General features: G+C 43.3%; 1 protein-coding gene across 1 annotated transcript in view; it reads right to left on the reverse strand.

Annotated features, from left to right (window-relative positions):
- Positions 1–706: 706 nt before the first annotated feature.
- The window catches only part of FUT8 (fucosyltransferase 8), a 393,784-nt gene continuing 368,250 nt past the window's right edge, over positions 707–26,240 (reverse strand). The window contains exon 11 of the mRNA XM_073637234.1: positions 707–1,598. Coding sequence (XP_073493335.1) covers positions 1,281–1,598 — 318 coding nt within the window. The 3' untranslated portion in view covers positions 707–1,280. The remainder of the gene's footprint in view (positions 1,599–26,240) is intronic.

The raw sequence follows: 26,240 nt of genomic DNA on the forward strand, positions 1-26,240 counted from the left end.
TTATTTCTTTTTACTTTTTTATATTTTTTTTTACTTTAGATGCAGCATTTGATAGTAGAAATTTCCTCTAAGTTGGTCACACAATATAAATCCATGCCGGTTGCATGGATTTATATTGTGCCGGCGGCTGCAGCAGAAGAAGTGAGATGCTGTGGAGCCTGTGCCTGGCTGCGGCCCTTAGCCTGGCCTGTGGCTGATGCCGAGGCCTGTGGCTGGGGTCTTTACCGGGCTGGGGCTGGTGCCGGGCTGTGAAGCAGAGCAGCCTGCACATGTTCCCGATGTTTACCGTACCTATTCAGACTATAAGATGGACCACCATCTTATAAAATTTTTTTTTTCTATTTTCCACCCCAGAATTTGAGGTGCGTCTTATAGTCCGAAAAATACAGTATATATAAATAAATATATATATCTATAAATATATTCACATCTGGTAGCACAAACCAGCTCCACTAAAAGGATCCAATCTCTACCCGTCAAAATAACCTAATAACGAAGACACGTTGCTATATTGAGAAAGTTCAGAAAAATCAATAGAAAAGCTATTATTACAGACTTAAGAGCACTCCTGTGTACCGTCCTGCAACAGTCCTACCACAGGGACCCATCCCCTTTTCTCAACAATTTGCACAAAGTTATAAATAGGTCATTTTTTATATTATTTAATTGTTTGTTATCAAAGACAATGCCAAGAAACACAAGTTTAAGAATCATCTCATGGAGAATTTATACAAAAAAAAAAAGAAAAGTCTTCCTACAGTAACAAACAGTGAATGTTTTTTTTCTGTGTGATGCGTCATTCATGTGTTGACTCTTTATTGAGGAAGATCTTGCTTAAATCAACATCTTGGAGTGAAACCATGGGACTGACTTCCTTCGGACTGGGGGGGGGGGTAATGGCCGTAGTCACAATACTTCTTAAAGAAGGGGAATCCACACAGTGCTTCAGGCTGTGCCGGATTCTTATTGACAGGCATCATCGCTTAAAACCTTGCAAGTATAAATCGTCTTCACGTCACCCTAATTGCACAATATGGCAGTGTTTAATGTCTGTCAGTTAATGGCAGAAGGAGAGCACCTCGCTCTATAGCCCAGCCTGATAAGCAGACAAGGTTGAAACGTTAACGAGAGTTTTGTACGGTGAATGTTCTGCACGTAGGAACTTCCATGAAAATCCCTTTAAGGTAAAACAGCTTTCTGTCTTGACGTAACCCCAGTTTGGACTCTCTCGTGTTCCAATGGACAAGTGGTAACTTTGACTATCAGGCCGCTGTCTTCTCTCATTTGTCTGCATTCGGATATGTCGGGTATTTGATTGTTTCAATTTTTTCCTTAACTTTGTATGATGGATAAAGACCGGTCCGGCCCAGTTTACGATTAACACCCTTTGAGTAGCCATCCCAGTGATTTCCGGCCACGCCAATAATGTCCCCAGGTTCCATAGGTATTTCGTCTGCGTTTCTCGGGTGGTGGGGATATATTGCAATTTGGTTGTGAGCATTTTGTCCTCCAAAATAATAAATATCATCCAGGGAGTGAAAGTTAGCCGAAGCATCGGGATGGAGTGTCTGCATGATCTCATAGGCAACTCGACAGACCTGCAAGAGTAAGAAAATCATTAACAATCAGATGAAAAAAAACAATGTCAAATCTAGAAGTAGAAAGTTCAAACTTCAGTTTGGATTTACTTTACCAAAAATCATGAAATGTGTTAGAGGCAGTTTCATCACACAGTTTGCGCTAGAATTCTGGTATAAAAACTGATTGAAAGTCGTGCAAAAGTTTTGGAACTTTTGCCATTTTTTTTGCCAACTTCAGCGTAAAAACAAGATGGGTGGGAGTTGACAAATTGATTATAATTTATGTCGCAAAAAGTGGTGTAAATTATGACAAATGTACTCCAGTCAGTGATTGAAATGCATTTCATCTGCTGTTACATGACACCTGAAAGATGTGTCAAATTCCTAAATTGGCACATGCAAGGTCGGAGTGGGCTGGCGGGGTACCGGGGACATCCTGCAGAGGAGAGGGGGAAGAAGAGGAGTGTAAAAAAAAAAAAGCGCAGGCAGAGTATGTGCAGGGTCGCGCGCACACGGCGTCCAATGTCGCTGGCGTATGACGTCATCATCATGCACCTGCTGCGAAGGGCACACGCGAGTCAGCCGCCGGCCTCTGCTACGAGCGCACCGGATCCAAGCAGAGGAGGACACCGCACAGTGCCAGGAGCGCAGGAAGGGAAGAGGAATCTTTTTTTTGTGTGCGTGTGTGAATGCACAATGGGATTAAGGCCTGGATCATGGATACACGGGGGGGGGGGGGGGGCTGGATTATGAACACATGGGGGCCAGGATGGATATATGGGGGCATGGATGGATATATGGGGGAGGGCAGGATGGATATATGGGGGGGCAAGCAGGACACATGGGGGCCTGGATGGATATATTGGGGGGGGGGGGGAGGCTGGACGCACAGGGACAAGGATGGATATATTGGGGGGGGGCAGGCTGGACGCATGGGAGGAGCAGGATGGACACATGGGGGCCAGGATGGATATATTGATTGGGGGGGGGCAGGATGGACACATTGGGGCCAGGATGGATATATTAATAGGGGAGGTTAGACACATGGGGGCCAGGATGGATATATTGGGGGGGAGGGGCAAGATGGACATATGGGGGGGGGGGGACAGGCTGGATACATGTGGGCTAGGATAATATATGGAGGGGCCAGACTGGACACATATGGGCCAGACTGGACATATGGGAGCCAGGACAAGGGACATATGGGGGCCAGAAGGGATATATGAGGGGGTGGGTAGCAGGATGGATATATGGGTGAGGAGGAAAGGGTGGACACATGGGGGGCCAGGCTGGACAAGGGATTTAATTATTGTTTGGGGGCAGATTGAGGAACATACATTATTAGTTTATGGTGGGGAACATTATCACTTTAGAGTCCAATTAGGGACATTATTACTTCTGTAATATAAGGCGTCACTATGTCATTTTTTTTCTTCAACTGGTGTAGTGTAGAGCATGTGCTCTAGAAGAGATCAGTTCTTGATAACTGTGTGTTATTTTCTGCAGAGATGAGTCCTGACTGGAAGAAGTGATGGCAGTCTGTGCCAAATGAAGAAGAAAAGGGAAGATGAAGGACTTCACCTAGAGACGTCACTGGAGAGTCAGTGTATTAATTCCTGTGTATGTCACTGGTGACCACTGTATTACCTGTACACTATATACAGAGCTCCTGTGTATAATGTCACCGGTGACCACTGTATTACCTGTACACTATATACAGAGCTCCTGTGTATAATGTCACCGTGACCACTGTATTACCTGTACACTATATACAGAGCTCCTGTGTATAATGTCACCGGTGATCACTGTATTACCTGTACACTATATACAGAGCTCCTGTGTATAATGTCACCGGTGATCACTGTATTACCTGTACACTATATACAGAGCTCCTGTGTATAATGTCACAGGTGATCACTGTATTACCTGTACACTGACACTATATACAGAGCTCCTGTGTATAATGTCACTGGTGATCACTGTATTACCTGTACACTGACACTATATACAGAGCTCCTGTGTATAATGTCACTGGTGGAAATAACAGTGTTAGTAATGAGGTGTGTATTCATGATCAGTATTATAGTATTTGGTCTGGTCATGATGTGGCAGTATTTGTTCCTTGTATGTGATATTATTCGGTCATTATGTGGTGGTAATATGTGGTATGGTCATGTTGTGGCAGTATTTGTTCCTTGTATGTGGTATTATTCGGTCATTATGTGGTGGTAATATGTGGTATGGTCATGGTGTGGCGGTATTTGTTCTTTGTATGTGGTATTAGTCGGTCACTATGCGGTGTTCATATGTGATCTGGTCAGGTTGTGGCAGCATTTGTCCCTTTTGTATGTGGTATTATTGGTGTTGGTATAGTGGATTGTGTTGTGTATGGCGGTCATTTGTTCTCGCTGATATTAACTAGGAGAAGGTTATTTCCATTAGGCCACAGCCCCACCATCAGTATTCGGTCAGCATTTTTTCTCACGAGTGGGAGCCAAAACCAGGAGTGGGTGATAAATGCAGAATTGGTGACTTGTTTCTATTATACCTTTTCTCTGATTGTTCCTCACCGGGTTTTGGCTCCCACTCCCACCAAATACTGATAGTGGGGAAGTGGCCTTAGAGATTAAATACTTGGACCAGAGCGGCAGAGATGCATTTACAAGGGTTCTCCGGTGAAAAAAAGTAATCTCTCCACAGGATAAGTGATAAGTTATTGATTGGTGGGGGTCTGACTGCTGGGACCCGCACCGATCGGCAGAATGTGGAGCTTTTCTCCCCATTAAACTGGAGCTCATGTGCGACTCGACCACTGATCCATTCATTCCCTCAGTGGCTGTGAGTGCTGCTCTATTTTGGAAGCCCCCAAGAGAATGAATGGAGCTGGGGTCAGACGTCCCACCTGCAGCTCCATTTTAAAATGGGGATAAGTGTCCTGTCAGGGATAAAACTTCCCCATTCTTCTAATTGGTGCGGTTTCCAATGGTCGTACCCAATCGATCAATAAGTGATCACCGATCCTGTAGAGCCGATGGATCGGTGATAACTTGTTTCAACCAAAGAAGCCCTTTAATGCAAACTGCCATAATTGTACATCCCAGCTATGGTGGTGCAAAGTAGATGTGCAGGAGCCGCCTGTGTTTTACAGTCGACGATCCACTATAACAGGGATAACGGATAACAGATATTTGCATATAGATGTAGGGTGGGCCCTGAGGATCAATTCCTCCTGTGGGCCTCAGACACCCCAGTCCGACCCTGGGCACATGTCTCATAAAGGAGTTGCCCAGGACTTTACATTAATGGCCTACTCTTAGGATAGGTCATCAATATCAGATTGGTGGTGGTGCAACACCGATCAGCTGCTCTTGGTGCCGCCAGCCGGAAGTGATAAGTTGCTCCATCTACCAGCTCCATCAAGTGTATAGTGACCACGGCCGGATATTGCACATCCGCCCCATTCCAATTAACAGAGATGGATCTGTAGTATACCAATGCGGCCATTATACAGTTGACAAAGTTGGGCAATTCAGCCGCTGCCGACACCGTTCACCGTATTATGGCTCTACACTGTGTGGAGATGTAAAAAGGGTGCCATAATTCCACCAAGACATTACTGCCTGCGGAGGTATGCTTGGGCTATTTTACAGGGCTGTGGAGTCGGTAAACCAAACCTCCGACTCAAAAGTCTAGACCCTTAGATCAGGAATAGGACAGACATTTATAGGACATTTCATAACTTTCCCAAATTCGTATGAAAAAATATTCCCCACAAAATGCATTGAACTACTGTACCCAATTTATTATATATTTTAGGAGTTGGAGTCGGTCCATTTTATACCGACTCCACTAAAATGGACACCAACTCCGACTCCACAGTCCTGCTATTTTCGGTCAAACCAAAAAAAAATTGGTTCTACCAGACTGTGTTTTTAGACTTAAACATACGGTGCCAGATGGCTTTGTATGAAGGGAATACGAAGGAGCCATATGACTTCCTAAAGAGGGTTTGTCATCACAAAATGACTGTGCAAATAAAGCATGGTCACTTTGTGCAGCCTTGCCATGGCTCAGTAGTTCAGTGCATCTTCCAACTTTTTTTTCCATCCATCTTTGTCCATCTGAGGCTCCTTTAAAGCAAGAATTGTGGAAGAAGGGGACGAAGAAAGATGGTAAACGAGCAGGTGGAAATGTGCAGTAAACTGTTTGACCACGCCAAGAGTGCACCGTGCACCTGAACTTGGTTTAAAGAGACATTTTGTGCTAAAAGACTCTTTAAATGGTGGCCATACACCCTAGGCAGCTGTTGGCCAAACGAGTGTCCTCGGTGAATGGGGAGTAAACCTAAACCAGAGGTGTTGCAACTTATCTCCCATGAGAATTGTCTACATTTGCCATTGGTGGAAAGTCAAGATACCCCCATATACATTAGATGGGTGGGCAAAGAGATTAGAATTTGACAAAAGGGAAATTAAGGAAAGAAACATTTTCTCATAAGGAGTAAGAATCAAACATACAGCCAAGTACCTAAGTCCTCAGTGGGAAATTCAGCCTAAATGATCTGATATATCAGATGCATCACCAATGATTTTTTGAATGGTGGTTGGCTTGAGAATATAGATTTCTGAGACTTCTTCCAGACATACAGTACAGACCAAAAGTTTGGACACACCTTCTCATTTAAAGATTTTTCTGTATTTTCATGACTATGAAAATTGTACATTCACACTGAAGGCATCAAAACTATGAATTACCACATGTGGAATTATATACTTAACAAAAAAGTGTGAAACAACTGAAAATATGTCTTATATTCTAGGTTCTTCACAGTAGCCACCTTTTGCTTTGATGACTGCTTTGCACACTCTTGGCATTCTCTTGATGAGCTTCAAGAGGTGGTCACCGGAAATGGTCTTCCAACAATCTTGAAGGAGTTCCCAGAGACGCTTAGCACTTGCTGGCTGTTATGCACACGCCCGGGCTAAGCGGCGTGTGCGTGTGATTGGTAGTGATTCCACTGGACCGTGCCGGAGAGTGAATGCCTGGAGGGGCGTGACTAAGTATTCACCCGATCCGACCAGGGTCGCACGACGGCATACGACGCCAGTGCACCAAGGAGGAACCGAGCAGAGGGACCAGGTGCTACTCCAGGACAGACCCCGGACACGGCTGTTGACCCACACAGGGGAATACAGGAACAGGCTGGTAGGCTGGCACACAGACTGGAGGGTATAGGCAGGCACGACTGGTATGCAGGCAGGCGGGTATGCAGGCAGGGGGGTAAAGGCAAGCACAGCTAGAGTGCAGACAGGGAGGCACTAGCAGGTAGGAACACAGGCGGGATAGGACCCAGTACACACCGGGACTCAGGAACAATACAGGCAGAGGGTTACAGGCAAGCACAGCTAGAGTGCAGACAAGGCTGAGCAGGGAGGACAGGGCTCTGTTCACACGGAACAGACAGGAAGGGAAAAGACAGAGCCAGATACTCACACAGTACTTGCAGAGACAACAAGCAGGAGTTAGGTACGAGTTCAGACTCTGCAGAAAAAGGAAGGGAACGGACATAGAGGCAAAAACAGGTAAAGGACAGGAGAGAGTTCAGACTGGAACTGAGTGAACGGAGGAGACCGACACTGCAGAGGGATACAGGAGCGGGTCTGGGAATACGGCCCCCAGAGAGGCGGAACGAACAGGCAAGGAGCGTGTTCAGACAGGACAGACAAGAGAACACAGAAAGGACTCAGTTCAGACACGGGAGCTGATACCGCAAAGCAGGAGACATACAGGACACAGTTCAGACACGGGAGCTGATACCGCAAAGCAGGAGACATAAAGGACTCAGTTCAAACACGGGAACTGATACAAAAAGCAGGAGACAAGAGACGGGACCTGGCACCTTCAGAGTGCAAGCACACACTGAAGGAAACACTATGCTCAGGCAGGGATAGAAGGGAGCTGCTGAGCTATATACCAAGTGACAGACAGCAATAGGCTGAGGACGCACAAGGGGTGTGACCCACAGCAGGTACAAAAGGCAGGAAGTGATCGGGCGCCGCCCTTAAGCAGCAGAAACAGACACAAACAGACAGCATGGAGGGAAGCCAGAGAGACATTCTGGACAGGAGATCAAGTGCGCGCTCTTGCACAGTGGGAGATGGACCACCATGCAAGGACGCCGCCAGGTATGTTACACTGGCCCTTTTGCCTTCACTCTGCGGTCCAGCTCACCCCAAACCATCTCGATTGGGTTCAGGTCTGGTGACTGTGGAGGCCAGGTCATCTGGCGGAGCACCCCATCACTCTCCTTCTTGGTCAAATAGCCCTTACACAGCCTGGAGGTGTTTGGGGTCATTGTCCTGTTGAAAAATAAATGATGGTCCAACTAAACGCAAACCGGATGGAATAGCATGCCGCTGCAAGATGCTGTGCTAGCCATGCTGGTTCAGTATGCCTTCAATTTTGAATAAATCCCCAACAGTGTCACCAGCAAAGCACCCCCACACCATCACACCTCCTCCTCCATGCTTCACGGTGGGAACCAGGCATGTAGAGTCCATCCGTTCACCTTTTCTGCATCGCACAAAGACACGCTGGTTGGAAGCAAAGATCTCAAATTTGGACTCATCAGACCAAAGCACAGATTTCCACTGGTCTAATGTCCATTCCTTGTGTTCTTTAGCCCAAACAAGTCTCTTCTGCTTGTTGCCTGTCCTTAGCAGTGGTTTCCTAGCAGCTATTTTACCATGAAGGCCTGCTGCACAAAGTCTCCTCTTAACAGTTGTTGTACGAGATGTGTCTGTTGCTAGAACTCTGTGTGGCATTGACCTGGTCTCTAATCTGAGCTGCTGTTAACCTGCGATTTCTGAGGCTGGTGACTCGGATAAACTTATCCTCAGAAGCAGAGGTGACTCTTGGTCTTCCTTTCCTGGGGCGGTCCTCATGTCAGCCAGTTTCTTTGTAGCGCTTGATGGTTTTTGCAACTGCACTTGGGGACACTTTCAAAGTTTGCCCAATTTTTCGCACTGACTGACCTTCATTTCTTAAAGTAATGATGGCCATTCGTTTTTCTTTACTTAGCTGCATTTTTTCTTGCCATAATACAAATTCTAACAGTCTATTCAGTAGGACTATCAGCTGTGTATCCACCAAACTTCTGCACAACACAACTGATGGTCCCAACCCCATTTATAAGGCAAGAAATCCCACTTATTAAACCTGACAGGGCACACCTGTGAAGTGAAAACCATTTCCGGTGACTACCTCTTGAAGCTCATCAAGAGAATGCCAAGAGTGTGCAAAGAAGTCATCAAAGCAAAAGGTGGCTACTTTGAAGAACCTAGAATATAAGACATATTTTCAGTTGTTTCACACTTTTTTTGTTAAGTATATAATTCCACATGTGTTAATTCATAGTTTTGATGCCTTCAGTGTAAATGTACAAGTTTCAAAGTCAGGAAAATACAGAAAAATCTTTAAATGAGAAGGTGTGTCCAAACTTTTGGTCTGTACTGTATGAGAAGATCATTGATTTTCCAGTTGGGAATAGTAGGCAGATTCGGAGCTCTGTGCAATGTTTATTGCGATAGGAATGGGTGTGTTAGGCGACTGGCAACTTTCAGTATAATCAGTGGTTCGCCATTTAGCAGTTAGTCCTGTATGAGTATGATGGGAATGCGTTACGAGCCGTGGGGTCAAGAGCACAAGGGGTTAAAATCCCGCGATAACAATCTAACAACCCGTGCCGGCTGCCAAGAAATACACTGTTTGTCAGCGTAATTACATTTAACAATACAAATCAGAGAAGAAACGCGTCCCCATTGCCATACTCCGCACATTGATTTATATGATATTGTGCTGCCTCAGCATTTACTGCAGAACAATTACATCTACCGTGCGGCCGCCTTGTCATCTCGCCTGTCTGCCGAAAAATCCCGAGACACAATTGTGAAGAATGGGGGGACTCTCGGAGAACAAATATCTCACAGAAATTGGGATTTTTTTACAAAAATTGAATAGAAACTACATAAAGGCACAGTCAGGTTTCCTAATCTCCTACCACAGGATAAAAGCTGGGATCTGGACATCTGGACTTTGGGAGCTGCTACTACCTACATTCAGTGGGGAAAATAAGTATTTGATACACTGTCAATTTTGCAAGCTTTCCCACCTACAAAGAATGGAGGGATCTGGAATTTTTATCATAGGTGCACTTCACCTGTGAGAGACAGAATCTAAGGAAAAAAATCCAGAAAATCACACTGTATAATTTTTACATATTTCATGCAATAAAATGCAATTTAATTAAATATTTGATCACCGACCAACCAGCAAGAATTCTGTCTCTCACAGACCTGTTAGTTTTTCTTTAAGAAGCCTCCTACTCTGCGCTCATTGTCTGTATTAATTGCAACTGTTTGAACTCGTTACCTGTAAAAAAAAGACCCCTGTCCGCACACTCAATCATTCACACCCTCTCCACCATGGCCAAGACCAAAGAGCTTTCTAAGGACACCAGGGACAAAATTGTAGACCTTCACAAGGCTGAAATTGGCTACAGGACATTGGGCAAACAGCTTGCTGAGGAGGCAACAACTGTTGGCACAATTAGAAAATGAAAGAAACAATCTTCCTAGGTCTGGGGCTCCATGCATTATCTTGCATCCTGGGGTAAGGATGATTCTGAGAAAGGTCAGGAATCAGCCCAGCACTACCAAAGCGGACCTGATCAATGACCTGAAGAGAGCTGGGACCACAGTCTCAAACATTACCGTTAGTAACACACTACGCCGTCATGGATTAAAATCCTGCAGGGCATGCAAGGTCCCCCTGCTCACGCCAGGACATGTCCAGGCCCCTTTGAAGTTCACCAATGACCATCTGGATCATCCAGAGGAGGTATAGGGAAAGGTCATGTGGTCAGATGAGACCAAAATAGAACTTTTTGGTATCAACTCCACTCGCCATGTTTGGAGGAGGAACGATAAGTACAACCACAAGAACACCATCCCAACCTTGAAGCATGGTGGGGGAAACATCATACCTTGGGTGTACCTTTCTGCAGAGAGGACAGGACGATTGCACCGTATCGAAGGGAGGATGGATGGGGTCATGTATCGCAAGATTTTGGCCAACAACCTTCTTCCCTCAGTTAATAGCAATGAAGATGGGTCGTGGCTAGGTCTTCCAGCAAGACAATGACCCAAAATACACAGCCAGGCCAATTAAAGAGTGGCTCTGTAAGAAGTTTTCAAGGTCCTGGAGTGGCCTAGCCAGTCTCCAAACCTGAACCCAATAGAAAATCTTTGGATGAAGCTGAAATTCAATGTTGCCCAGCAAAAGTTCCGAAACCTGAAAGATCTGGAGAAGATCTGTATGGAGGAGGGGGCTAAAATCCCTGCTGCAGTGTGTGCAAACTTGGTCAAGAACTACAGGAAACATTCTGCTTTTCTAGTGTATAAAATACTTATTGCATACAACAAAATGCAAATTAATTATGTAAAAATCATACAGTGTGATTTTCTGGTTTTTATTTTTAGATTCTGTCTCACAGGTGAAGTGACCTACGATAAAAATTACAGACCTCTCCAGTGTTTGTAGGTGGGAAAACTTGCAAAATCGTTAGTCTATCAAATACTTATTTTACCCTTTGTGATGACTTATTACGAGCTTGGGAAAGGTCATCAGTGATGCAATTACTGGCTCTGTACAAGAGCACCATCAGAATCTGGCGGGGACCAGGGAAGTATAGTCTTAGGCCGACAATACACATTAAATGTCTGTTGGCCATACAATGCTTTGGCCAAAATCTGGCTCTGCCGACTCTCCCAAATGTAGAGATGTGGACTGGGTTTCCCTGTTGCTGCCCCTGAAGACAACAATCGTGCTGTGTGTATAGTGTCATGCGGTTTTACATGTAATAGTGATGTGCGTCTTATATAATGTGTTATGGTAATGTACAGTATACAGGTCACGTAAAGTGTTAGTGTACAATGTGAGTAGTGTATAGTGTGAAGGAAATAGAGGACTAGCTATAGTAAGTAGTTTAGCAACAGCAGAGGACATAGGAAGAGAACAATAGGTTTAGTCTATAGGGTAGGAAATAGTTAATGATAGGACTAGCCCAGTGGGTGAGCAGTAGTGTTGAAAAAAAGGGGGGCACTTCCTGATCGTGTGTGGTTAGAAAAGTGCAGTGTCAAGGTCAAGTTCAGGTGCCGTAGGCTGCTAGGGGCAGCATGGGCCAATCGATCAAGGCAGTGGGAGGCCGTACTGATAACCCTGATGGACATTCCCGTCATGTCTGGAGCCTAGGGCTCGGTCCAGGTACAAAGGAGCGGGCCTGGTCTTCTGACATCTCGAGGTCGGGGGCCATGGAATTACATGGGGGTCAGGTGGCCGATCCCGAGTGCACAGCTGAAGTGGACAGGAGATGCCTGAGGCTGAAGGAGTTAGCGGCCTTAGGGGCAGTCCAGGACAAAAGAGTGGCAGGGCTGAGGAAGGAGTGAAATGCTGTGCCCTATCCAAGATGTCACCACCTCATGAACTTGAAATGACTAGTAAATGTTTGCCTGCTGTAAAGAACTTGGTGTCCCCTGAATTGTGTGCGGCGGCTCCTGAGGACGGGAGCCTGGAGGCAGCGGGGGCCTCCGGCCTTCAAGTGAGTGTGACGAACCCCACACCTGATGGCACACTGGAACTGGGACACAGTTTGTCTGTAAAGTGCTAGAGCGGAACCGGACAGCAGATCGGCCATGACTACCGCTCTCCAGCACTTTACACATACACAGGAGTGCTCGCTCAGCAGAGTGCTCGCTCAGCAGAGTGCTCCGGTGTTCTCTATAAGAAAATGGCCGATGCCTTATCTCCGGGAGGAAAATGCGATCAGCAATCCGAAATTGGACACGCCCGATCGACCATCAGTCGACCAGCACTCCCATACACACTAGACTATTGGCTGATTCCATTAATATTGGCGCGTTCAGTCCTTTATGGGCAGGCTTGATGCTTTGCTTTCGTTTTACCTTTTGGTCAAAATTTTTCATTTTCAGCTTATTCCAGTAAGTCTCTCTAAAGTAGATTAATCACCAGATTTCACCATATAAGCCGATTACATTGTTATATAGATTTTTTACTCTTCATCGGGCTAGTGTACTTACTTTGAAAATCTACTTTAAAAAAAAAAAAAAAAAAGATGGCTGTATAATCGATTGCTAAAGCTTCCCTGCTTAATATTAAAATGAACATTTTAGGAGTCCAGGGTGATAAAATGCTTTATTTAATTCACTTAGATTTTCTAAGTGAATACACCAGCCTCATCGGGTCTAAGAAATGTATTTAACCCCTTTACAATCCAAGGTGGTAGCACTTTAATGACCGGGCCAATTTTTACAATTCTGACCACTGTCACTTTATGAGGTAATTACTCTGGAACGCTTCAACATGCGGATTATCATTGGGGAACATGGCAGACCTTCTACCAAGCGTTTTATTAAGCGTTTCTGCAGCGGAATTGCCGCTGCAAAAACGCTTAAAAAACGCATCGTGGGCACACAGCCTAAGGGTTAAAAGTTGACCAGCGATTTCTCATTTTTCCAACAAAATTTACAAAACCATTTTTTTAGGGACCACATCACATTTGAAGTCACTTTGAGGGGTCTTTATGACAGAAAATACCCAAAAGTGACACCATTCTAAATATTGCACCCCTCAAGGTGCTCAAAACCACATTCAAGAACTTTATTAACCCTTCAGGTGCTTCACAGGAATTTTCGCAATGTGGAAGAAAAAAATGAACACTTAACTTTTTTCACAAAAATGTTAATTTAGACCCAATTTTTTTAATTTTCGCAGGGGTAATAGGAAAAAATGGACCGCAAAATTTGTTATGCAATTTCTCCTGAGCACGCCGATACCCCATATGTGAGCAAAAATCACTGTTTGGGCGCACAGCAGGGTTCGGAAGGGAAGGAGCGCCAATTGACTTTTTGATTGTAAAATTTGCTTGAATAATTAGCGGACGCCATGTTGCGTTTGGAGAGCCCCTGATGTGCCTAAACAGTGGAAACCCCCCACAAGTGACACCATTTTGGAAACTAGACCCCTCAGGGAACTTATCTAGATGTGTGGTGAGCACCATGAACCCCCAAGTGCTTTACAGACGTTTATAACATGGAGCCGTGAAAATAAAAAAATCTAACTTTTTCCACAAAAATGATGTTTTAGCCCCAATGTTTTTATTTTCACAAGGGTAAGAGGAGAAAATGGACCCCAAAAACTTTTGTGCAATTTCTCCTGAGTACGCCAATACCCCATATGTAGGGAAAATACAGTGTTTGGGCGCACGGTAGAGTTCAGAAGGGAAGGAGCACTGTGTGACTTTTTGAACGCAAAATTGGCTGGAATCGAGAGCGGACGCCATGTCGCGTTTGGAGACCCCCTGATGTGCCTAAATAGCAGAAATCCGCCACAAGTGACCCCATTTTGGAAACTACACCCCTCAAGGATTTTATCAAGGGGTATAGTGAACATTTTGAACCCAGAGGTACGACACAGAATTTGATAACATAAGGTCATCATATTGAATAAGTTGTCATTAGTCTTAAGCGCAAGTGCTCGCTACTTGAGTTTGCATCGGGTACTCGGGTATGCACCATGTACAGCGTGTGCTCGAGTGACATGCTCGAGTCCCCACCTGCATGTTTCACGGTTATTAGACACCCAAAAAAAACATGCGTGGATCGCTCATGCATGGCAAGCAATCTCCGCAAGGTTTTTTTGGCCGCGAAGGAAATGGGGCGGAGTCTCGAGCACCCGCGATACTCAAAGAATACCCGAGCACCCGATGCAAACTCAAGTAGAGAGCACTTGCGCTCAACACTAGTCACCTAGCCCAACCCTAACCCTAGCCAAACCCAAACCCCAGCCCAACCCTAACCCTAGCCCAACCCTAACCCTAGCCCAACCCTAACCCTAGCCCAACCCTAACCCTAACCCTAGCCCAACCCTAACCCAACCCTAACCCTAGCCCAACCCTAACCCTAGCCCAACCCTAACCCCAACCTTAACCCTAGCCCAACCCTAACCCTAACCCTAGCCCAACCCTAACCCTAGCCCAACCCTAACCCCAACCTTAACCCTAGCCCAACCCTAACCCTAGCCCAACCCTAACCCCAACCTTAACCCTAGCCCAACCCTAACCCTAACCCTAGCCCAACCCTAACCCTAACCCTAGAGTTTATTTTTTACGCCGTTCCTCGTGCGGTATAAGTGATTAGACGACTTTATTCTTCGGGTCGGTGCGATTACAGTGATACCAGAATCATATCGGGTTTTTATGATCGACAGCTGTCACACACTAAAAGACGCATTTTTTTGTAAAATCTAGCTTTTGCATCGTCATATTTTGAGAGCTATAATTTTTCCATATTTTGACCGACAAGAGTCATGTGACAGCTTGTTTTTTGCGGGATGAGTTGACGTTTTTATTGGTGCCATTTTCAGGCATGTGACATATTTTGATCGCTTTCTATTCCGATTTTTGGGAGGCAGAATAAACAAAAACCAACAATTCACGAATTGTTTTTTTTTTTAAAAATTTTTATTCTGTTCCACGTGTGGTAAATATGATAAGGTAGCTTTATTCTTCGGGTCAGTACGTTTACAGCGGTACCACATTTATATAGTTTTTCTATGTTTTGGCGCTTTTACACAATAAAAGCTATTTTATAGAAAAAATATTTTTTTTGCATCACTTTATTCTGAGAGCTATAACTTTTTGATTTTTCGGATGATGGAGCTGTATGGTGGCTTGTTTTTTGCGGGACAAGATGATGTTTTCAGCGGTACCATTTTTATTTATATTCGTCTTTTTGATCGCGTGTTATTATATTTTTTGTTTGGCGGTATGGTGATAAAGCATTGATTTTTATTTTTATTTTTTACCGTGTTCACTGAAGGGGCTAACTAGTGGGACAATTTTATAGGCCATTCCGGACGCGGCGATGCCAAATACGTGTACTTTTATTGTTTTTTTGTGTTTTTTTTATAATAATATTTATTGATGGGTACATTATATTTTTATTTTTGGTGAATTATTATTTTTTTTAATATTTTTACAATTTTTTTTTTTTTCACTTTCTGACACTTTTTTTAACTTTTATTCTTTGTCCCACTATGGGACTTTCACTTTTTTTATTCTGATCGCCTGCATAGCATAGGGACGGAGCACCATCCCTGTGCTATACAGGCTGTCAGCGCTGCAGATGCAGAAGATACTTTGGTCATGCACTGCGCATGACCAAAATATCTTCCTGCTGTCTGGTGACCCGGATGTTGTCATGACATCCTCTGTCAAACTCTGATAGCAGCATTTAACATGTGCCGGCATGGAGGTGAATCATTCCATGCGCCCGTGACATGATCGTGGGCTGCCAATGGGTTGTTATGACAGCTGAAGACCCCCATGCTTGTCATTAAGGAGCTCTTTTGAAACCTACCTGTGGCCAGGCTTAAAAAAACATGTTTTTTGCTATATGCAGCAATGCTGTAGAATTACTGTATATAGTACAAGCGATCAGATAACCGCAGCTTCAAGTCCCCTTAATGGACTATTAAGAACAGTGAAAAAAATGAAACAAAAAACAAAAACATAATAGCTCAAATCACCCCCTTTTTCCCCCCATCTATATAAATAATAATGTAAATGTTCGTTTGTTCAAAATCTTAAATCTCCGAAAGTTCTTCTAGAGTCGGCAAACTAATTAACCAAATCGGTAAATACCGTAAATGAAAAAATAAATCAAGGACGCCAAAATGATGTTTCTTTTGGTCGTTGCAATTCCACAAGAAATGACTTTGACAAGTGATCAAAATGTCACATCTATCCCAAAATGGTATCAATAAAAACTTTGCCTCGCTCCACAAAAAATAAGCCATCAACTGCAAAATAAAACTTTATAGGTGTCTGAAAATGGCAAAAAACAAGCCCTCAGATATCGATGTGGACAGAAAAATAAAAAAAAGTTACGGCTCTGGGAAGAAGGGGAGGAAAAAGAACACGCAAAAACGGAAATTGTCCGCGGCATGAAGGTGATAAGGCTGCGCACATTTCCTGGGCCCCCGTGCAGCCGCCGGGCGTTTCTTTTTCTAGCTTCAGGTTTTGCAGTGTGCCCCCATAATAAAAAAACGTACTTGCCACAATATTTGAAATTGACGTAAAACCGCATCTTTTGTTTTTCAGAGACTTGTAACTAGAAACTAATATATGAATATAGTGAGAAATGGTGAGTGACCCACCGTAATGCCGGCTGGTCCTTTCCTCGTCTCTTCTAGGACCACCGTGAAGAGCCTGCATGTGACAGATAACAGCAGCCGGCATCATCATCCTCTGCCTGCTTGTGAGGAGTAGTATGCAGCCACAAATCTGTTACTCCACGCTGCCATGATCTACAGGTCATTGAGTCACAACCGGTGTGGCTACCGGGATATGGCAAGGCCTCGCTGCTTTATATCGGCCCTTTTACAATGCATTAAAAATTATTCCGAGCTAATGGTATATGCATTTCCTAAATGACATGTCTGTGAAAGTCTCTGTAAGCCCAGATACTAGCTCCTAAAGCAGAAAAGGCAAGTAAAAGCCAATAATTAAGGTCATGGCCTACACTTATCAGCATTTGTACTATGGGTCTTTACATGAAAAGTTACAGACCTCATACATTTACCTAAACTAAGGCCATGTAGTCATAATGGAGGTGGAAAGAACCTATACTTACCATCTCTGCCGGCATCCCGCGGCGTCTGAGTCCGGTCCCGGATGTTGCCATGGTGACTCGATGTCATCATGACAACATCCGGGTCACCAGGAGGCAGGAACATGCTTTGGTCATGCGCAGTACGCGACCAAAGTAACTTCTCCCTGTGCAGCGCTGACAGGCTGCATAGCACAGGGATGGTTCTGCATTGCTGTGCTATACAGCCGACCATGCTGCAAAAAGTGCGACAAAGTGTAAAAGTAATAAAAATGTCAGAAAGTGAAAAAAAAAATGCAAAAAATAATAATAATAAAAATATATATTGTACCCATAAATAAATAATCTTATGAAAAAAAATAAAAATAAACCAATAAAAGTACACATATTTGGTATCGCCGCGTCTGGAACGACCTGACCTATAAAACTGTCCCACTAGTTAACCCCTTTAGTGAACACGGTAAAAAAGAAACCAAAACATAAAACGATGTTTTATCAACATACCGCCAAACAAAAAATGGAATAACACGCGATCAAAAAGACGAATGTAAATAAAAATGGTACCGCTGAAAACGTCATCTCGTCCCGCAAAAAAAGAAGCCGCAATAGAGCTCCAACAACAGAAAAATAAAAAAGTTATAGCTCTCAGAATAAAGCGATGCAAAAACAATTCTTTTTTCTATAAAATAGTTTTTATTGTGTAAAAGCGCCAAAATATAAAAAAAATATATAAATGAGGTACCGCTGTAAACGTACTGACCCGAAGAATAAAACTGCCTTATCAATTTTACCACACGCGGAACGGCATAAAAAATACAACAATTCCTGAATTGTTGGTGTTTGTTTATTCTGCCTCCCAAAAATCGGAATAAAAAGCAATCAAAAAATGTAATTTGCCCGAAAATGGTACTAAGAAAAACGTCAACTTGTCCCGCAAAAAACAAGCCGTCACATGACTGTCGGTCAAAATATGGAAAAATTATAGCTCTCAAAATATGGCGATGCAAAAACTAGTCTTTGCAAAAAAAGCGTCTTTTAGTGTGTGACAGCTGTCAATCATAAAAACTCGATATGAATCTGGTATCGCTGTAATTGCACCGACCCGAAGAATAAAGTAATCTAATCACTTATACCGCACGAGGAACGGCGTAAAAAATAAACTTTAGGGTTAGGGTTCTGCTAGGGTTAGGGTTGTGCTGGGGTTTGGGTTAACATTGGGCTAGGGTTAGGGTTGGGGTTAGGGTTGGGCTAGGGTTAACGTTGGGCTAGGGTTAGGGTTGGGGTTAGGGTTAGGCTAAGGTTCGGGGTAGGGTTTGGATTTTTTCAGAAGAAAAAAAAAAAAATGATGACGATATGGCGACTAGTGAGCGCAAGTGCTCGCTATTTGAGTTTGCATCAGGAGCTCGGGTATGCACCGAGTATAGCGGAGTGACATGCTCGAGTCTCCTCCCCAAATGTTTTGCAGCTGTTATACAGCCAAAAAAACCTTGCGGGGATTGCCTGCCATGCACGAGCGATCCCCGCATGTTTTTTTTTGGGTGTCTAATAAAAAAAACATGCAGGGCAGGGACTCGAGCATGTCACTTGAGCACCCGCGATACTTGGTGCATACCCGAGCACCCGATACAAACTCAAGTAGCGAGCACTTGCACTCAAGACTAATGACAACTTATTCAATATGATGACCTAATGTTATCAAATTCTGTGTCATACCTCTGGTTTCAAAATGTTCACTATACCCCTTGATAAAATCCTGGAGGGGTGTAGCTTCCAAAATGGAGTCACTGCGGGGAGGGTGGGGTGATTTCCACTATTTAGGCACATCAGGGACTCCCCAAACGCAACCTGTTACCCTTGTGAAAATGCAAAATTGGGGGCTGAAAAACATTTTTGTTGGAAAAATGTGAAAATGTTATTTTTACGGCTCAATGTTATAAACTTCTGTGAAGCACCTGGGGGTTCAAGGTGCTCACCACACATCTAGATAAGTTCCCTAAGGGGTCTAGTTTCCAAAATGGTGTCACTTGTGGGGGGTTTCCACTGTTTAGGCGCATCAGGGGCTCCCCAAACGCAACATGGTGTCCGCTAATTATTCAAACAAATTTTACATTCAAAAAGTCAAATGGCGCTCCTTCCCTTCCGAGCCCTGCCGTGCGCTCAAACAGTTTTTTTTCCTCACATATGGGGTATCTGCGTGCTCAGGGCAAATTGCACAACAAATTTTGGGGTCCATTTTTTCTTGTTACTCCTGCGAAAATAAAAAAATTTGGGTCTAAAGTAACATTTTTGTGAAAAAAGTTAAATGTTCATTTTTTCTTCCACATTTCAAAAATTCCTGTGAAGCACCTGAAGGGTTAATAGACTTCTTGAATGTGGTTTTGAGCACCTTGAGGGGTGCAGTTTTTAGAATGGTGTCACTTTTGGGTATTTCTGTCATAAAGGCCCCACAAAGTGACTTCAAATGTGATGTGGTCCCTAAAAAAATGGTTTTGTAAATTTTGTTGTTAAAATGAGAAATCGCTGGTCGACTTTTAACCCTTATAGCTTCCTAACAAAAAAAAAAAATGTTCCAAAATTGTGTAGACATGTGGGAAATGTTATTTATTAACTCTTTTGTGTGACAGATCTCTCTGATTTAAGGGCATAAAAATGTAAATTTTGAAAATTGCTAAATTTTCAAAATTTTTGCCAAATTTCTGATTTTTTCACAAATAAACGCAAGTGATATCGAAGAAATTTTACCACAATCACGAAGTACAATATGTCACGAAAAAACAGTCTCAGAATCAGTGGGATCCGTTGAAGTGTTCCAGAGTAATTACCTCATAAAGAGACAGTGGTCAGAATCGTAAAAATTGGCCCGGTCATTAACGTGCAAACCACCCTCAGGGGTGAAGGGGTTAAAGTGAAGCTCCACCTTCAATTAAAGGGGTCTTTTTGGAGGTTTCAAAATTGGTCCTAAGGTTGGGAAGGTTTTAAATAAATAGCAATTACTTATCCAATGAGTTGTAAAGGGTAACGTTTCTCCTTGTGGGGAGTGACAAGTCAGGAAGCTTATACACCATGCATGCTCCTCTGGGAAATTAAATATGCAAATTGTCTTTTCAAAGACGAAGAGGACTAGAACTCCAGTGCCACCTATTGGAAGTATTGACCCTTTAATGAGCCTTGCCACATGACTTAGGACAAAGGCCAAACCGGAATCTCAAATTGCAGTCACAGTGTTTCAGGGTGCTTCCCCTCCTCAGTGCAAAGTGTGAGATCTGATTTGGCTAAATGAGAGGCTTAACTGGGATCTAAGGGGTAACGTTTCTCCTCGTGGACAGTGATAAGCCAGGCCTGGCATACAGTCAAATCAGATCTCATACTTTGCACTGACGAGGGGCAACACCCTGAACACAGTGTCTGCAAATTGAGATTCTGGTTTGGCTTTTATTCTAAGTCATGTGGCAAGGCTCGTCAAAGGGTCGATATTGACTTTTACGATTGCTACTTCCAATAGAAGGTACTAGAGTTCAAGTCCTCTTCCTCTCGGAAGAGGCAATTTGCTTATCCAATGAGTCACATGCTGCTCTGGTGGTCTCCCTCAGGTTTCAGTTCCAGAAGTAATGATGTCCCACTCTTCAGTCATATTTACAAGTGCAGCACGGTGAACACTGAGGCAACTGTTTGACTGTAGCGTACAGGTGAGGTCATCTCTGGTACTAGCTGGGACCACCAAAATGGAGCACCAGGGGATTCAAGGGGTAAGTAATGTTATCAAGTTCCCTGCCTTAAAAAGGTTTCTCCTAGAATACAATAAATAGCGGAAATAAATGCTTTATGCCCAGTCAGCCGATGAGAAGATTTATTTTTTTCTGATATCACAGCTCTTCTCAACTCACTGAGGTGCATGTGCTTACAATACAGCTCCTCTGTGAGTTGAGACATAGGTCTCAGGAGCTGTGTTTCTTCATACTGCAACCTGTCCCAACACGTGACTAGGACAGACTGCTAATTGAATTACATGACTGGGCCATTTTTTTTTACATTCTTCAAGAACCCCTTTGAAGAATAACCATCCTTTTAACTTTTTTTTATCACAAATTAATAGTAAATCAATAGTACACATGAAAATAATTAACTATCTTTATAAAATATCTTATAAGAGAAAGCTGCTTCTTTTTCTTCCTGGACTGATGATTCTCAAAATTTTCAATTCAAAAGGTTAACGCTGTCTTCAGTGAATACAGACTTTCAAAATACTAAGATGACAGTTTGTGTTCATAAACTTCTATGGATAAATGAGGGTGAGGAGGAGAAGCTAGAGGCAGGCAAAAAACATTCTGCTGCAAGTTATCCTGAAGTAACAGTTACAATTCTTCATAGAATTGTACAAGCACCAACTGTTCCCTCCTTTCAGGAGAGCTTGCAGCAGAATGTATGTGTCTGACTCTACCCTCCTTTTTCCATAGAATTCTAAAAACACCAACTGCCATCTCTTATCCCAGTAATAGGAAAGTCCGTCTTCACTGAATACAGACTTGTGAGCTAAGAATGAATAAGTCCAGGAGGAGAAAAATGAATAAATGAAAAGTTCTCCGAGAACATTAAGGACACTATGAATATCCATTAACTTTCAAAAAAGTTATTGAGGCTTTAAAAAAAAAGTTTAAACTGGATATTACTTGGGTGTCCTTAATTTGAACAACTCCATCAACTAGCTAGAGTAGACCATGGCTATAAACTCGAAACATTAGACTAAAATCATCTGATCCTACAGATTTCGGTGGGACGGGTCAACCACCTAATAAGTTTGGGGGCCGCTCGACTTTCCCCAAGCAGATGATGTCAGTGGGAATATACAAATGCCCTATCCTATCATTTTCCAGACAGTCTGTAGTGGTTTTCTCCTCGTTCCTGGATGTCTATCCTATATTGGAGCCGGATTTACACTGGTAGACAATCAGGAAGGAGCCTTCCTAGGAACGCTGGTTTCCCGATAATCCAACAGTGTAGACTGGCTGCCAATCACCCGATGAACGAGCAAAATGCTCGATTGCCAAGTGAAATGATTTTTAAGTTTGCTTAGAAATCATTGTTCTCGGCAGCACATTGTCCTGTGTAAACAGAACACATGCTGCCGAGAACAATGGCAGCTGGTAATATATCATTCTGTGCCCATGGCCTGTCTAAACAGGCTAATAAATAACTGTGAAGTAGCCGATTATCAAGAGACAATATATATAAAAAATAGCTGAATCTAAGATTATACATCTATGATCGACTCCAGCATGCCAACTTGCTTCTCCGTCGTCCACCCCTCGACCGTCCCTCACAAGACAACACACAAATAGTATCGTCAGCTCAACTTTTAAAGTGTCAGAGTGACATCCTAGAAGCGCACAACATGTCTGCTCCGCACATCAACACCCAGCGATGAGGGCAGAAGGGTCCCGGATTTCTAACAGGGTCATGTCGAGCTGAATTTCTATAAATCGTCAGTCTTATGTCAACAGTCTCTCTCTAATAGAGTCGTCGTGAGATAAGATAAGATAAGATATACTTTATTTATCCCGGAGGAAATTGCGGAGATGTGAAGTCTTAAGCATTGCTCAAAATCCTCATGTGATGAGCTACACTCAGTCTATCTTAGATATTTTGTTTCTTTAGTACGTCGAAGGTTTTAGTACCAGTGTATAGCTCTTCACACTAATATACTGTATAACCAATCATCACTGATACAGTCATATAGTGACGTGGTAATCTGATAACCCAGATTTTGGGTTTGTGGATTGTGTTCTTTTCCATAGTCACCCAGAAAATCAAATATGATCTACGATCTAACTCGAATAAGAGGATATATGTCCGCGCCCTCGTCCCAGCAGACATAACCCCATATCTAGTGCCCTCGTCCCATCAAACATAACCCCATATCTAGTGCCCTCGTCCCAGCAGACATAACCCCATATCTAGTGCCCTCGTCCCAGCAGACATAACCCTATATCTAGAGCCTTCATCCAATTAGACATAGCCCCATATCTAGTGATCTCGTCCCATCAGACATGACCCCATATCTAGTACCCTCGTCCCATCAAACATTTCTCCATACCTAGTGCCCTCGTCCAATCAGACATAACTCCATATTTAGCGCCCTCGTCCCATCAGACATAACTCCATATTTAGCGCCCTCGTCCCATCAAACATAACCCCATATCTAGTGCCCTCGTCCCAGCAGACATAACCCTATATCTAGAGCCTTCATCCAATTAGACATAGCCCCATATCTAGTGATCTCGTCCCATCAGACATGACCCCATATCTAGTACCCTCGTCCCATCAAACATTTCTCCATACCTAGTGCCCTCGTCCAATCAGACATAACTCCATATTTAGCGCCCTCGTCCCATCAGACATAACTCCATATTTAGCGCCCTCGTCCCATCAAACATAACCCCATATCTAGTGCCCTCGTCCCAGCAGACATAACCCCATATCTAGTGCCCTCGTCCCATCAGACATAACTCCATATTTAGCGCCCTCGTCCCATCAAACATAACCCCATATCTAGCGCCCTCGTCCCATCAAACATAACCCCATATCTAGCGCCCTCGTCCAATCAGACATATCCCCATATCCAGAGACCTCGACCCATCAAACATATTCTTACATCTCCCTCTTGACTCATCAAACATATTCCCATATCCAGAGCCTATGACCCATCAAACATCTCCATATCTGGGTACCAACTCATCGAACATCTCCATATCTAGGTCTCAACTCATCAAACATCTCCATATCTAGGTGCCAACTCATCAAACATCTCCATATCTAGGTCCCAACTCATCAAACATCTCCATATCTAGGTCCCAACTCATCAAACATCTCCATATCTAGGTGCCAAATCATCAAACATCTCCATATCTAGGTGCCAACTCATCAAACATCTCCATATCTAGGTGCCAACTCATCAAACATCTCCATATCTAGGTCCCAACTCATCAAACATCTCCATATCTAGGTCCCAACTCATCAAACATCTCCATATCTAGGTCCAAACTCATCAAACATCTCCATATCTAGGTGCCAAATCATCAAACATCTCCATATCTAGGTGCCAACTCATCAAACATCTCCATATCTAGGTGCCAACTCATCAAACATCTCCATATCTAGGTCTTAACTCATCAAACATCTCCATATCTAGGTCCCAACTCATCAAACATCTCCATATCTAGGTCCCAACTCATCAAACATCTCCATATCTAGGTGCCAAATCATCAAACATCTCCATATCTAGGTCCCAACTTATCAAACATCTCCATATCTAGGTCTCAACTCATCAAACATCTCCATATCTAGGTCTCAACTCATCAAACATCTCCATATCTAGGTGCCAACTCATCAAACATCTCCATATCTAGGTGCCAACTCATCAAACATCTCCATATCTAGGTATCAACTCATCAAACATCTCCATATCTAGGTGCCAACTCATCAAACATCTCCATATCTAGGTCCCAACTCATCAAACATCTCCATATCTAGGTCCCAACTCATCAAACATCTCCATATCTAGGTGCCAAATCATCAAACATCTCCATATCTAGGTGCCAACTCATCAAACATCTCCATATCTAGGTCCCAACTCATCAAACATCTCCATATCTAGGTATCAACTCATCAAACATCTCCATATCTAGGTGCCAAATCATCAAACATCTCCATATCTAGGTGCCAACTCATCAAACATCTCCATATCTAGGTCCCAACTCATCAAACATCTCCATATCTAGGTCCCAACTCATCAAACATCTCCATATCTAGGTCCAAACTCATCAAACATCTCCATATCTAGGTGCCAAATCATCAAACATCTCCATATCTAGGTGCCAACTCATCAAACATCTCCATATCTAGGTGCCAACTCATCAAACATCTCCATATCTAGGTCTTAACTCATCAAACATCTCCATATCTAGGTCCCAACTCATCAAACATCTCCATATCTAGGTCCCAACTCATCAAACATCTCCATATCTAGGTGCCAAATCATCAAACATCTCCATATCTAGGTCCCAACTTATCAAACATCTCCATATCTAGGTCTCAACTCATCAAACATCTCCATATCTAGGTCCCAACTCATCAAACATCTCCATATCTAGGTGCCAAATCATCAAACATCTCCATATCTAGGTCCCAACTTATCAAACATCTCCATATCTAGGTCTCAACTCATCAAACATCTCCATATCTAGGTCTCAACTCATCAAACATCTCCATATCTAGGTGCCAACTCATCAAACATCTCCATATCTAGGTGCCAACTCATCAAACATCTCCATATCTAGGTATCAACTCATCAAACATCTCCATATCTAGGTGCCAACTCATCAAACATCTCCATATCTAGGTCCCAACTCATCAAACATCTCCATATCTAGGTCCCAACTCATCAAACATCTCCATATCTAGGTGCCAAATCATCAAACATCTCCATATCTAAGTCCCAACTTATCAAACATCTTCATATCTAGGTGCCAACTCATCAAACATCTCCATATCTAGGTCTCAACTCATCAAACATCTCCATATCTAGCTCCCGACCTATCAAACAAATCCCCATATTTTGCTCTCTTAACCGGTAAAATATCACTTGTTCCCTCCACCCATCAAACATTCAGTGGTGTTTGAAAGTTTGGGCACCCTTCAGAATTTTCCATATTTCTGCATCCATACATTCTGCTACATATTGTTTCTTTCACCCTGTAACAGCATTTGGAATGTTTAACCCATTTTAAAGTACAATGAATGATAACATGAATGGTGCCATGCAAAACCACAAAAAACAAGCCAGCTTATGGCTATGTCGATGGAGAAATATAAAATTAGTGGCTCTTAGAAAAAGGGGAGGAAAAAATGCAATCGTAAA

This window comes from Phyllobates terribilis, unplaced genomic scaffold, assembly GCF_046119375.1.
Source record: "Phyllobates terribilis strain yellow unplaced genomic scaffold, ASM4611937v1 Scaffold_6__1_contigs__length_29720123, whole genome shotgun sequence".
Taxonomy (NCBI): Eukaryota; Metazoa; Chordata; class Amphibia; order Anura; family Dendrobatidae; genus Phyllobates; species Phyllobates terribilis.